Raw genomic sequence first — 14129 nt, 5'->3', positions numbered from 1 at the left:
AAACAAACATAACAAAAACAAATGGGGACATTTACCATGGGAACACACACACACAACACAAATGAAATAATTTAACTTTTAAAAGTTCAGGCCTGAAATGGCTACAACAGGCGGTTTCACGGGCAGGAGCTTTTAGCGAACGGTCCGAGCAGCGACCACGTAAAGGCGCGGCCCTGCAATTGCTCGCGCCCTGTCACTGCTGGCAGAAGGCCTCAAACTCGAACGAGCTCGAGCAGCAGCAGTCGGCAACCTGCGGCTGTCTTTGAGTGACCGCTTCGTGACCGTTATTTATGATGGAGGGCCTACCGGCCTCCTCTTCACCACAGTGCATTTCGGCTCTTCACATTATTGAGTTTTTTCTCTACTCAGGACCGTGCTGAAATGGACAGAATGCAGGATTCTCGAGGTATATAACCGACAGTATAAACACATGCAAGTGCAAATAATTGTCACTTTATACACTGATTATAAAAAAAATACGTGTATAAAAAACACTATACAAATATTTAAAAAAGCCTTCAGTTTCGAAGCATAAATATGCATCGTGTTTGTTCGAAGGTGGTAACAAAAAGGGCTCCTGGAAATTCTTGCATGGAGCAGGAATATAAATTCTGAGCAGCATAAGCGTTTAACTTGTTGTAACTGTTTTAGTACGTATGCATGGAGTGCGGGAGGGTTAACCCAAATGCGTACGCTTGCGTACGGGGGTGAAGCCTCGATAATAATTTGTCTACATTGGCCTTCAAATGAGTTCGATAGTCCGGCGGTGGACTGTTTGCTTAAATACGTTAATATTATTCATCCTTGATCGTTTCTGCGTGGTTTAAATACCGGCCGTTCCATAGGATTCGGGGGGGGGGGGGTGCGTCCAGCGTACGTACGCAGGTGGGGGGGGGGGGGGTGTAAAAAGTCGGCGTGCGTACAGGGAGGGGGGAGGGGTCACGTTTTGACAGATCTCTGCGTCCCTACTCAAGGGATGTCCCCTGAGCAGTTGGGCTGTAACTGCACGGGCGCACGTCACGCGACGGTTGCGATGTTGTTACAAGAGGACAGATCGTGGTGACAATAATCACGGCTACCTAACAGCGTCACGCGTTACAGGAGTAGCACACCGGGTCAGAGTGCTTCACATCTCAACACATTTGAACGGGCACCCCCAGTGGCAGCTGTCCCTGTGGACACAAAGTCGGCTTTGGTCTGCCAGTAAGCGGGAGGAGGGGGGGGCGATGATTTCTCCGCATGATCCCAATTGAGGAGTTTGCGGGCAGCTTTCGAATTTGGCAACTTCGGACCACGACGCCGACCAAACGTTTGTGGGGCAGCTTGCGAATTACGTCAGCGCGCCCGACGTCCATCCGCGTGCGAGACGGCGCAGCACACCCACAGTGTCAATCGGAGAAAATTTCAACAACAATAAAGGGAGGAGGTGGGGGGCCTTGGGGGTTGAAAGGAAAATGAATTCCTGTTCATAACCAAAACACCTCGGTGTAGGCCGGCCGCCGAATTCACGCCGTTACCGTCTGCAACGAGCGGCGAAAGCGCTGCCGCTGTGCCGCGTTGTAACCCTTCCCAAGCGTGAAGATGAAGCCGAGGAAAGTTCCTCACTTAAGACAAATCTCCTTTGAAGTTGTAAAAGCAATCCCCCCCCCCAACCACGCCCAACGAGTTCTCATTGTGGAGCGTTTCTCTTTCTCTTGGACCGGAGAATTACGAGGCGCTTCAAAACTCAACCCTCTCACACACGTGGGATGCTTTTTCATTATTTGGAGGCGGCTCACAATTAAGAGTCTCCATTGGAACCTCCTTTGCCAGTAGCAAAAATGATAATTGGGTTTTTACCCTTTTATTTGGCAGCAAAACTGACACCTTGTTTTTTGTTTGCATTCTGACCGAAGGTATTATGGTCAATGCAAACATGATTCCCTGTAAAAAAATGTGTCAGTTTTGTTGCCAGATGAAAGGGTAAAAACGCAATTATCAATTAAGAGTCTGTTTTCCATTGTAAACTCTGCACACACATTCAGCCCGTACATGTCCACAACTGGACCGAGTTAAGCCGTAGGCTGCTGTAACACCGACATTCACAGCTAAGCTCGAAAAATAAATACTTTATTTTTTTTGCTTGGTTTTGAGCTTAAAAGGGCGTAAAATCCTGCAGCCACACCGCTTACATCAGTAGGGTTGACAATTACGCTAAAATCTACTTGAATGATCTCTGCATGTGTTCCCGCTAGATGCACCTGGAAACTTGCAAAACATTCTGAAGATGAGGGGTGTACTGGAATGAAACCTGGTAACTCGCAAAACATCACTGTTTGTTGCAGACATTCGAAAGGTGGATGACGTGAGTGAATGGAGTTCATCGTACAGGAGATTGAATAAAAACGATGAAATGTGGATTGTAAAGTGTTGCGATGAAATGAGTATAGTTTACATTTAAAAAAGGTGATAAGGAGGCAATTTATTTTAAAATTATACGCCCCCCCCCCTCTCATGTGCAAAAAATTATCGTGCCAGCACTACGTGATGCGTTGTATCCCGAGCATGCACACCGATTATCACTTTTACAAAGCGTCACACCTTTCCGCAGGAGCGATCGTCTTACGTAAAATGTACGAACAGCCACCGTCGCTGCCGCAGGGTGACACGGCGTCTGCCACCGTCACACACAAACACCGCACAACCACGGGTTAAGGGTCAGGGGTCACTGAAGCACTGCTGTACACGACACGCAATCCGACGATTGAGTGGTGAGCAGAGCCGGCCCAGCCACTAAGCGACCCTTGCAATTGCAAAGGGCCCCGTGGCCAGCAGAGGGCCCCCTAGAGTCACTGCTAGCTCGTGGGTGAAAAAAATCATACATCAAAGGGGCCTCCAACCAAATTTTGCTTAGGGCCCCCAAAGGTCTAGGGCCGGCTCTGGAGTGGAGGACACTCCGATTGGATTGGTGCGGAGAAGGATGATAAAAAGGCGGAAAAACCCGAGGTGATTGGCGGCATAGTGGGGAGACGGGCTATAAGAGGAGACTGAATCTTGACTTAAAACTTTCGTGACTGCAGGAATTCATATTCTTGGGTTTTTCGGTAAAGTCATGTAGATAGGTAAAAAAAAAACTACGACGTTTCGATCGCAACACAAGCATTCGTCCCCTTCTTTTAATGCGATCGAAAAGCCGTAGTTTTTTTTTATTTTTTGTTATTTTCTTTGAACCTATCTACGTGACTTTACCGAAAGACCCAAGAATACAAAGGAGACCGAGTTGGAGAGTTCGGGGTTGGCTTTGGATGACCAGCGGAAGTGTGAGTTGGCGTTGAGAATAAAGATCCTCCTCGACCAGCTCAAGCCTCCTTGTCACACGCATGACGAGAGACGGCGGCGGACACTGGGCGCGGGCTAAGGTTTGCTCAGCCCGGCCGCCGTATTCCCATTCTGCGCCGTGTATTTGGAGTCACCGTCAGGGACTGTCTTCATCGTCTTTGCGCGATCGTACTTAACGCACTCAAAGCACGCTTGCTGTCTGCACAGCAGCACACCTAACACTAAGGCGGACAAGGCGGACAAGACGAAAAAGATCCACCCGGTCACCATCTCCTTGTGATAGCTGTTGCACGTGCTTCCTGTCTGCCGCTCCAAAATGGTCTCTTCTTCCTCTGCACCTGCAAAGCGACAGGGTTCAGTGGAATGAGAAACCCGTCAACATCGCTCTTTCAGATTGAACATTTTGAACAACAGAGGATGAATTACTCTGGGATGTTCATCAGTGGACAGTATCGGTGAATGCTGTTTTTGTTATTCTGCCTTTCCAAAGCTGGCATTTAGTCTCTGGCAGGAAATTATATACTTATGCAATTTGTACTCATATACATGATTCATTTGTTTAGTGACTTGCTTACGTTTTTGCTACTTCGCACGGCTATATTTTTTCGTATTGTTTGTTGTCGTAACTTGCTGACCCACCCCCCTTTCTGGACATCCGTGAAAAAAAATCTTCCAACAGCTCATTGGATTCCTCCTGCAGTATAAATGAACATTCGCATTGATTCTGAACGAGTTGACCATGAGAAGCAACGAAGGCGAACGGGCTTGGGCAGGACATCACCCGACGCGGCGATGGCCTCCGAGAGAGTGGTGGCGGAGAGTGGAATCCAACGGAGAGGACGCATGAGAGGTGACCACCACCGTGGAGATGGAGCTACGAGATTAGTTCATGTGGAGGAGGGAGATGAAGGTGCAGGGGGGAGGCCTTCATCCAGCAGTGAATCGACAATGGCTGATGATGATGATCAAATAACTCACACTTACAATGATTATATTTATTTGGGTGAAATATACTGTGAATCTATTTATTTCCCCTGATTAGCATTCCCAAGGCGGGGATTTTGGGGTCTCACCACCGCAAGCCTGGGCGTCTTCATGCGTCAGGTTCTGCAGCAGGCTCCTGCAAAACAACAAATGTTCACAATAATGTTGGTGCATCACTCGGCAGCATTCCCTTTGTAACACCACAAAAATATCACCACCAGCACCACTACACTACGACCATCCCATTCAGTTATAACACATTCCTGCGGAGGGAGCCGGTAGGAACGTTGGGTTGCTCGATCAATGGCCAGGGTCAACGGCGGCGTGGTGTATTCCACAAATATGCCCGACTGTGAGGGCGGGCACCCAGCCCCACCCTCCCCACCCACCCTCCCAACCCCTACTTCGCCACATAAAGGACTGCCTGGCCGTCCAAAGTAAAAACAAATGTTTCCTGTTCTGCCTGGCTTTCACAGATGAAAACTAAAGACATTCTACACGTTGCATGATTGCAGATGAACCGAATCGCTATTTTAATTGCATGGGGTAAACATTTGAACGGAGAATTATTTTTAAGTCCAGCTGTCTTGGTTTCAAGAAATTTGCCTTTAAAGAAACTAATTTTGATTAATTAATTTACAGACCCAGGTGTCATGAATTCAGTTACTGCGATGTGGTGTATCTGCCCGGCACGCTGCTCACTGTGGTGTGTTTTTCTGATCCTCCGCCACACCACCGCTCCCATCACCACCACAACCACCAGTGCCACATCACAACTCATGAACTAAAACTCGGCTGATCCTACAGGGGAGGTCAGGGGAAGGGCGGGGGGGGGGGGTCACCGTGGAGAGTCCCCTGCTCGCACGGCCGTGCAGAAGGATCGAGATGTGTCCCAGGCGCAGAAGGGGTCTCGGACCAGGAGGCAGCGCTCACAGCCCCCGTGCATGGCACAGCCGTGCAGAGACAGCTGGGCCACGCCCGAGGAGGCCGCCACGTACAGCATGCCCTGTACGCACAGCACAGGCGCAGCGCGCACAGCAGAACCAACACTTTGACCCCCACCCACCAGGATACACAGCACGCACACGGCACAGCCGTACCCAACAAGAATGCGACGTATAGCATGGTCTGTACGCACAGCATGCACAGCAGTTCCAACACATTTATCTACCACCAGGATACACACATTCACAGCACAGAACAGAACATGGCACAGCCGTACGCGACAAGGCTGCCACGTACAGCGTGCCCTGTACCCAGAGGCACACACACAGCACACAGCACCACCGCCAGCACGTGCATGCATGCGTACACACGGCAAGACAACACAGAACGTGATGATGGCAGCAACAATGATGATCGTGACGGTGACAATGACGATGAGCTCGGACCAATCTTTCCACGTTTCCCGGCCGTACCGTGCTGGCTGACACGACGATGCTGAGGATGGATTCGTTGTGAGCGAAGAGCTGCGTCTGTGAGACGATGCGAGTCTTCCCGTCCACACGCACCGCCTTGTGTAACGACCCGGTTCCTGGCACAGCGACACAGACGCGCACGGTGAGGGGTCACGGCGGCGGTGGCAGTGATGGTCGTGATGAGGATGGTGGAGTTGGTGATGATGATGATGGCAGGGTTGGTGATGGTGGCGGTGATGGTAATGTTGGTGATAGTGAAGGAGGTGATGGTGATGGTAGTGGTGACAGTGGTGATAGCTCTGATAGTAATGTGCTAATGGTGTTGGTGATGGAAGTTATGATGATGATGACAGTGGTGTTAGCAATGGTCATGGTAGTGGTAATCCATGACTATGCTCTATGGTTACGGTAGTAATTGTGGAGGTGGTGATGATGATGGCAGGGTTGGTGATGGTGGCGGTGATGGTAATGTTGGTGATAGTGAAATAGGTGATGATGATGATCATGGTGGTAATGATGGTAGTGGTGACAGCAGTGGCGGCTCGTCAATAAAGGGCGCAGGGGCGCCGCCCCCATCAATATTCTAGAAATATACGTATACAAAATTTATATAAAAATACATAAATAAAATATTTTTTTCATACGATGTGCCGGCTGGTAGTAAGAAAAGCATCAGCATTTAATAAAAACTGGCTTTAATCGGTCAACTATTTTCTATGTTTTTCAATGTGTTTCATGCGGGGCGCCGGACAAATGGATGTCTATGTGAGACTTTACATTTTCGGACAGCATGTGACCTGAAGCTGGTCTCTAATTGGTTTCTTAAAGATTCTCCTCGGGGCGCAAGTCGTTGCGTCCCTGGCCAATCAGAATTGGATACATGTTATTTTATCCAATCTGATTGGTTCTCGTCACCTGTCATTCAAATTTACGCTGTAGGCCACTACTGCGAGTGCGAAGGCGACACCACTTTGACACTTGCTAGGCTGATCAAATTTTTTGTGTAAACAATGGCAGCAGTTCATCCAAATTCTGTAATTTATTTACAAAAAAACCCTTTCACAAGGCTTTCGCTGGAAGAAATAAAAAAGATAAAGGATCTCGGACCGGACCAACCCGATTTACAATCCAGCAGCAGGCCAGTGACAGAGGACGAAGCTACACACGAAGCTTCACCCGCGCTTGTTATGAGAAACGGAGGTGGCTGGCTGGATGTGATGTTAGCAATTCTCTTTTTTGTTTTCCCTGTCTTTTATTTCAAAGTGTCGGCACTGAAGTTTTGTGGACAACGACGGGGGTAAGAGACCTCAAACATCTCTCTGACAAATGCAAACGTCATGAAAGTAGCCGCAGCCATATTGATAATAGCATGAAACTAACGTTTTATGTTCAAGTAGGAAACATGCTTTTTGGTACTTTGGTCTGAAATGTATATAAAAGAGAAACATTTATGTTCAAGTAGGAAACATGCTTTTTGGTACTTTGGTCTGAAATGTATATAAAAGAGAAACATTTATGTTCAAGTAGGAAACATGCTTTTTGGTACTTCTTTTGGTCTGAAATGTAAATAAAGATCATCAAAATTTATATTAAAGTAGTCAAAATGGTTTTTGGTACTGCTTTATATTTATTTGCCCCCCTCAATAAAATAAAAAAAATGCGCCCCCCCAAAAATAAATATCACCAGCCGCCACTGGGTGACAGTGGTGATAGCTGTGATAGTGATGTGCTAATGGTGTTGGTGATGGAAGTTATGATGATGATGATGACGACAGTGGTGTTAGTGATGGTGATAGTAGTGGTAATCTATGAAGATGCTCTATGGTTACGGTAGTAATTGTGGAGGTGGTGATGATCCATGTGAATTTTTGCAGATGATGGTCGCTACGACGGCAGTGATGCCGGCGTTGGTTAACGGTGGCGGTGATGTTGCCGACGAGAGCGCCGCCGATGACCGTGACGTCGATGCCGGCGGCGCACTTACTCGTGCCCAGGTAGAGGACGAGGTGCGTGCGGTTGTCCAGCGCGGTTGCCGTGGCGGCCGCCACCCTCGTGTACGCGTGGCTGCGGCTCAGCAGCAGCGGGAGGCCTTCGCGGGGCCGCAGCGTCTCCTGCAGCCTCGGGTTGTTTTTAATCCACGCCAGGTATTCGTCCGGGAGGTCTTCAGACGAATTAATGCCGAGACCTCTCAGGTCAGGAGTGATGCACTGTCGCGCGGAGAGGGGCATGTGGGGAGGTCGTTTCAGTGCTCATTTAAACACATTCCTCCTGCGGAGGGAGATGGTAGGAAGGTTGGGTTGCTCGGTCAATGGCCAGGGTCAACGGCGGCGTGGTGTATTCCGCAAATATGCCCGACTGTGAGGGCGGGCACAAGCCGGCGTGAGTAGGTTAAACGTTGAGTTTTATAAGGGCACCACGGGGTGACCAGCCCCTCCCCACCCAGCCCCACCCCTCCCACTCCCCACCCAGCCCCACCCTCCCCACCCAGCCCCTCTCCACCCTCCCCACCCAGCCCCTCCCCACTCTCTCCACCCAGCCCCTCCCCACCCTCCCCACCCAGCCCCTCCCCACCCTCCTCCCCACCCAGCCCCTCCCTCCCCACGCAGCTCCTCCCTGCACCACGGACGGATACAATAATCCCCTGTGGGCTGGTGGAACCAGTGGGTTCCTACCAGTATCAGCATTTTAATTTGAGTCTAGGTCTTAATCCACGACAACCGGTAGAATTTGTTGAGTCTCAGTCCGTGCGTGTCATATCGCCATTCTCTTCGTGCAGTCTACGAAAGTTGTTAAAAGTTGCGGTCCACTCTTAACGTAACCTCTACCCCCAGTATTGTCAAGTCAGCCAATCGGTGAACTCATTGAATGGTGTTAATATACGTCTGTAGCCGTTTACTATGCTCGGTTTCTGTCGGCGCACCGCAGTCGATGTCACCAGGTCATCTTGGCAGGCATCTTCGTTCAGACTCGTGAACTTCGCCTTCTCACAGTCGTGGCTCTGGTCTGCGCTGAGCAGCGGCAGTCGCCGTAGTCATCGTCACGCTCGACTCGCGGTCACCGTCGACTCAAACAAACAAAACGTTGATGTTCAACACGTAGTACGCTTTCGTGACCAATATCATCCATAATAGAGGGGTTTTTGGGTTAGATCGCGTAAATATATAAATGCGTCGTTAAAACCCGCCACCACCTGACACAGCCAACTAGTAAGGGATGTCACGTGAACAGAACGTGGCCAATTCGTCACTAGTACAGCTGGCTGTCGCCTGATGAAGCAAGTTGTAATTACTGGCCAAACGTCGTACTCAGATTGTAAATGTTGTGGCTTGGCTCTCCAACACACCGGTGTAGTGCTGTACTAGTGACGAATTGGCCACGTTCTGTTTACGTGACAACCGTTACTGGTTAGCTGTGTCGGGTGGTGGCAGGTTCAACGACAAAACGTTGATGGATATTTTTGTCACTAATTCCATAAACGTAATTAACGCCGCGGGAGCCGTGGCTGAGGAGGAGGCGGGGCGAGCGATGACCCCACTCGCTCCCCGCCGTGTCGGGAGGTCGCGGCGGCGGCGGTGGTGGCGAGCTTACCGTGCCGGGGCTCAGATCGACGGTGCTGGAGCCTGCCGGCCCGATGGTGAACGGTCTTTTAGGCGGCCGAGCGAAGGCCTCCTCCACATCGCTCAGCGTGTACTCGCAGACGGCAGAGTACGGGAGGTCTCCCCTGCAGGGAAACAGAGACGGCTGCTGGGAAATGCAAGGAGATAGTGGGGGCGAGGGGCAGCGCAGGGAGAGACACTGGGGGGGCGAGGGGCAGAGCAGAGAGAGACACTGGGGGGGGGGGGGGGGAAGCACAGTGGTTCTGGACCCACGGCTCTCAGCAAGTGGGAACTCGAGTCCAGGGACCCTGGTGGCAGCACCAGGGTGTCATGACACCGGGGGAGACACATCGCCACAACGCGGCTCACCACTGCATGGCGAGCAGGGCGTAGAAGCGCGTGTCTTCACGCCTGTCCCCGGAGTGCGGCGGACGCAGCGTGGAGACGTCGTGCAGGATGCTGAACGGCAGCTGCAGGTCGGCCACTGAGCACTCGAGCTGCAGCTTCACGAAGGAGGTCCACTTATTCTGCAGAATGTGCCGCCCTCCCTTGTCGTCCTGCACGCAGCTCGTGGCAAAGCCAAACGGCGACCTCCCCGTCCATCAAAGCGAAGTCAACGAAACCCTTTCCCATTGCGATGACGCACGTGTTCAGATTTCTCCGGTATAAATAAACAAGCCATCGGAACGGAATCGGAAGTAAAAGGCCACGCAGGAGAGCGTGCGGCACAGTTTGGCGCCAGCTATTGCAGATAATGCGGTCGTGCCGCTACAGTTCTCTGCGGTGAATAAAGTGTTTATAAAAATAATGGCGCTGCGCCTCTCTAAATGAAATTAACGCCAAACCACTTGCACGTTCTGAGATTCTGCAGTCAACGGGACACCCACCCTGCCACTTGCAGACCCGTCGGAATGGGAAAGGATTAAGTTGGATTGATCGATCATCGAGGACTGACGCAGAGTGAATAAGTGAACGATTTTAACCTTTGGCTGGAAAGAGGTCACACATATTGAATGCGCGAGCCACGGCTTCACAGCTGACGGTAGGGGTCGGCTCTATAGCGGTTTCTGTGAACTATCATTCGCAGGTGTTTACCAGGGGCCAGGACACACGCCTGTTTACGTAGTGACGAGCAGCCACCGCCTTTGTGAACTTTTGTGCAAGATGCAAATAAAGAAATAACATTCCGCTTACAAACATCAGGATACGCCGGTTATAAACATAATTTTTTTTATTATAACATTGTATCATTTTCTCCATGAGACCATGCCTGATGATCAGCTGACATTGATGCTGTCCATCAAATTATAGGTAAGACAAATGAATACCTTTGCCTGGCTTTTGTAGATAATGAAAATGAATTTGATTTCGTGAAAGCTACACTATACATTTATTTTTATTTTACAAGGATAGCCCCATTCAGCTATATAGCTCTTTTTCAGAAGCGGCCTGGCCACAAGTGATAAAGCAACGAAGTGGCTCATCGCGTGGACATTTATCGTAGCCAAATACTCTTAAACGCATGATGTTGATTCTAAATCTGGAGGGAAAAAACTGGAGGACCCGGAGAAAAATACGCGCGACCACGGAGAGACACGCAAACTCCAAACAAACAGACGTCAGGTTCGGGATCGAACCCACGACCTCCTGCATACCAGGTGAAGGAGTTAACATCTCGTAGCCACCGTGGTGTACCATAACAGCAGCCATCGAAAGCGGTCATCCAAGCTTTCACAAACCAAAGCCTCAATCAAGAATTAACTCTAAAAACGATCAAATTCCTCGAATAAAACTGAAGAGGATTGTCATAGCAACACGAGAATATATTTTCGAAAACTTTCAATCGAGAAATAAAGGTGTTAAGCTCGACGGTGAAAGTATTTATCTCAGATTGAACTTAGCGTGTCGGTTTTCATCCATATTTGTCTCTGCCGATGAGACACTGCATTTTAAAATCAATTCCAGAGTTTGCTTGTTTAGCAATAATGCTGCTGAGAATGTGCTATCACAGAAGGCTGTGTGGTTCGTGGTTCGTGTAAGAAATACCTTTATTTTTTACGCGGAGAAACGGATATTTATTTTTGCGTTGATAACGACAAGTCAATGCACCGACAAATGGACATGAAGCAGGATAATTAAGACGAAATGACGGACGACGATGAAGATGTTTCCACCGAACCTACCGTGCAGACGCGAGCGATGCGCGCCACCCGCGGCTGGAGGATGTAGTCGTACTCCATGGCCGTCTCGGTGAAGAAGAAGTACACGTGGCGGCCGCCCCCTCCCTCGCCGGGCTCCACCACCTCCGAGGCCACGAAGGTAGGATCTGTAACGTAGAGCCCAGAGGTCGTAACCGGGTACCCGATACCCGTACCCTACCCGATACCCGGCTACCCGTACCTGGCCGGGTATAGGTACGGGTACCCGTTTGCGACCCTGGTGCAGTCGGGTACGGGTACGGGTAGGCCGTGAGTCACTGGTGAGTCACCGTTTGTCACTCATTTCCCAACGTCTTGTCTCTTCTCACAATTCAAGTTCCTAGAATCAACCCACCCGCGCCTGCAACACGGCTTCATCCCAGAGGTCGCAATCGGGTATCCGTACCCGTACCCTACCCGATACCCGGCCGGGTACGGGTAGCCGGGTATCGGGTAGGGTACGGGTATCCGTTTGCGACCCTGATGCGGCCGGGTACGGGTAAAGAATCAAACCCCGTTTGCGACCTCTGGTAGAGCCCCCCCCCCCCCTGCCCTGGGTTTAACGCCCACACCCCTTCTCCACCAGCACATCCTGGCCGAGCCAGCGTGCGGTCCTCGTGGGACGAGTGATTTTCACCTGGCTGTTTCCCCAAGCCAAGCCAGAACCAAGACACGCTGGCCTCACGAAAAAATAATCGAATTCTGGCTCAGGGCCAGGCAGAGCCAGAGAATCAGAATATCAGAAAGGGAATATTCCTTCGTATACTGGAGGAATCCAATGAGCTATAAAGCTCTTTGTCACATATGTCCAGTAGGGGTGGGTCACAACGCTACAACAACAAAGAGTACTAAACACGATAGGAGTGCAAAGTATAGGAAAGGTAAGCAAATCACTTTTTTTACTATTTTTATTTTAACACGTAAAGCCCACTAACCTGTTAGCTTATTTTTCAAAAACGACCTGGCTATCACAAATGATAGCTCAACGAAGTGGCTGATCACGTGGACATTTATAGCAGCCACGGCTAATGACAAGTGAGTTGCTTGTGACATCAGTCAGAACCCTGGGGGTCGACCGGGTCACTTGGCCATGCACAGGAGTCTGTTGTCCTGTATGGATGTGCAAAGCTCGAAGATTACACAGACCCTACAGAGATATGCATGAGACAAGAGGGGAACAGTGGGGGGGGGGGGGGGGGGGGCATATCGGACTGCATTTTTTAGAAAGAGAAGTGATGTTTAACTCATCAATTACCATTGAGGGTAGCAGCGCTTCTCTCAGTCGCAAACATTCTATGAGATCCATCTGTCCGGAAGATGCTGTTTATCTTTGCATGGAAATCCTTGCTTGTCGCCAAGTACAGGCTGTTATCTGCAAAGAATGGGCAGCATTAAACGGGTACTTGGCACAAGACACGAGGGTCACAACACAAACAACGTGAAAAATACGGGAAGGGCTCAGAGCACGCGGACCCGCTCATATGCCACCGACCCCGATTCGTACACTTTGTGACTCGTACTTTCACTACACGCATGGGAAGGGAAGCCGAGTGACATCACCCCCGCCCGCCATCACGCGGCCGAGGATTTGACGGCGTAGTGTAATTATCGCCCATGCAAGAAACGAGTCCAAAACAATATCGCGTGCCATCCAACCGGGATGCCACCAGGGGCGGTTTCTTCATTAGGGCGATTGGGCGACGCACCACTAATGTCATTCAACCACAGAGTCACGCTAGCCGTCACTGTGCCTCTGGATATAGTCCAATCAGCGTCATGTCACGTTCTGTGGAGTACCGCCTCTTTTTGGGCGATTTCACTCCGGCTGAGAATCGCCCCGAGTGGCCCCATAGACTTACATTCAAAGATGTTTTTTTTTCGACCGGGGGGCACTGCAATGCATTCTCTATGGCTTCCGGGAGGGCTCGCCCTAACGTGCTCATCATACGTAAGCACGTTTCATCCAACAATATAATTTGTCGCCACCTAGTGGAATCTTTAATATAAGAAACTTGAGTGGATTGTATTAATAGTGAGTATAGAAACAAACAAGATGTATTGTAAGAGTCACTTTATTTTTCATTAAAATTAAAGAAGTGAAGTTGCCTTTACATGCTTAAGCTGTTAATTTATCCATTGCATGGGTGGACCTTATCCTTATCAATCATCCAGACATTTGCCCCCCCTGAGAGATTTTGCAGGAGCCGCCACTGGATGCCACATTTATGCACATGCATATACATCTTCTGACTAGGTTGAACAAAACAAGAGCAGTGGCAAAGCGTAACTTTAGCGGCAAACCCGAATTTGCACGCAGTCAGGAGGCTCGGTATTACTCACTGATGAGCACGGAGATGCATGGGCCCGCGGGGTCGTACACGAACTTGTTTGTCATATCCACTGTGCTGAGCATTGTGCCATTGTCAGGGTCCTGCAAATGGAGAAAGTGATGGGCACGCATCCCTGTCAATCCCTTATCAGTGCCCTACCTTATTACAGACCAATTCAAACCGTGTTGGTCACCCCCGTGCCCTTATACATCTCAACGTTCATCCTACAATGTCCCATCACAAGGGAGACACACAAAAAAATAGATAAAAACATGTTTTTTACTC

General features: G+C 49.9%; 1 protein-coding gene across 1 annotated transcript in view; it reads right to left on the bottom strand.

The window, feature by feature from the left end:
- Positions 1–293: 293 nt before the first annotated feature.
- LOC133354149 (semaphorin-4D-like) overlaps positions 294–14129 on the bottom strand; it is a 53031-nt gene continuing 39195 nt past the window's right edge. The window contains exons 5-14 of the mRNA XM_061570759.1: positions 13855–13945; positions 12770–12886; positions 11500–11642; positions 9686–9873; positions 9309–9441; positions 7705–7927; positions 5721–5836; positions 5145–5308; positions 4392–4438; positions 294–3656 (exon numbers count right to left, since the gene is read on the bottom strand). Of these exons, the coding sequence (XP_061426743.1) occupies positions 3394–3656; positions 4392–4438; positions 5145–5308; positions 5721–5836; positions 7705–7927; positions 9309–9441; positions 9686–9873; positions 11500–11642; positions 12770–12886; positions 13855–13945 (1485 nt within the window). The 3' untranslated portion in view covers positions 294–3393. The remainder of the gene's footprint in view (positions 3657–4391; positions 4439–5144; positions 5309–5720; positions 5837–7704; positions 7928–9308; positions 9442–9685; positions 9874–11499; positions 11643–12769; positions 12887–13854; positions 13946–14129) is intronic.

Source organism: Lethenteron reissneri, chromosome 46, assembly GCF_015708825.2.
Source record: "Lethenteron reissneri isolate LAM-NWPU_2019-01 chromosome 46, ASM1570882v1, whole genome shotgun sequence".
In the NCBI taxonomy this organism is placed as follows: Eukaryota; Metazoa; Chordata; class Hyperoartia; order Petromyzontiformes; family Petromyzontidae; genus Lethenteron; species Lethenteron reissneri.
This window is presented reverse-complemented; position numbering and strand designations above follow the sequence as displayed.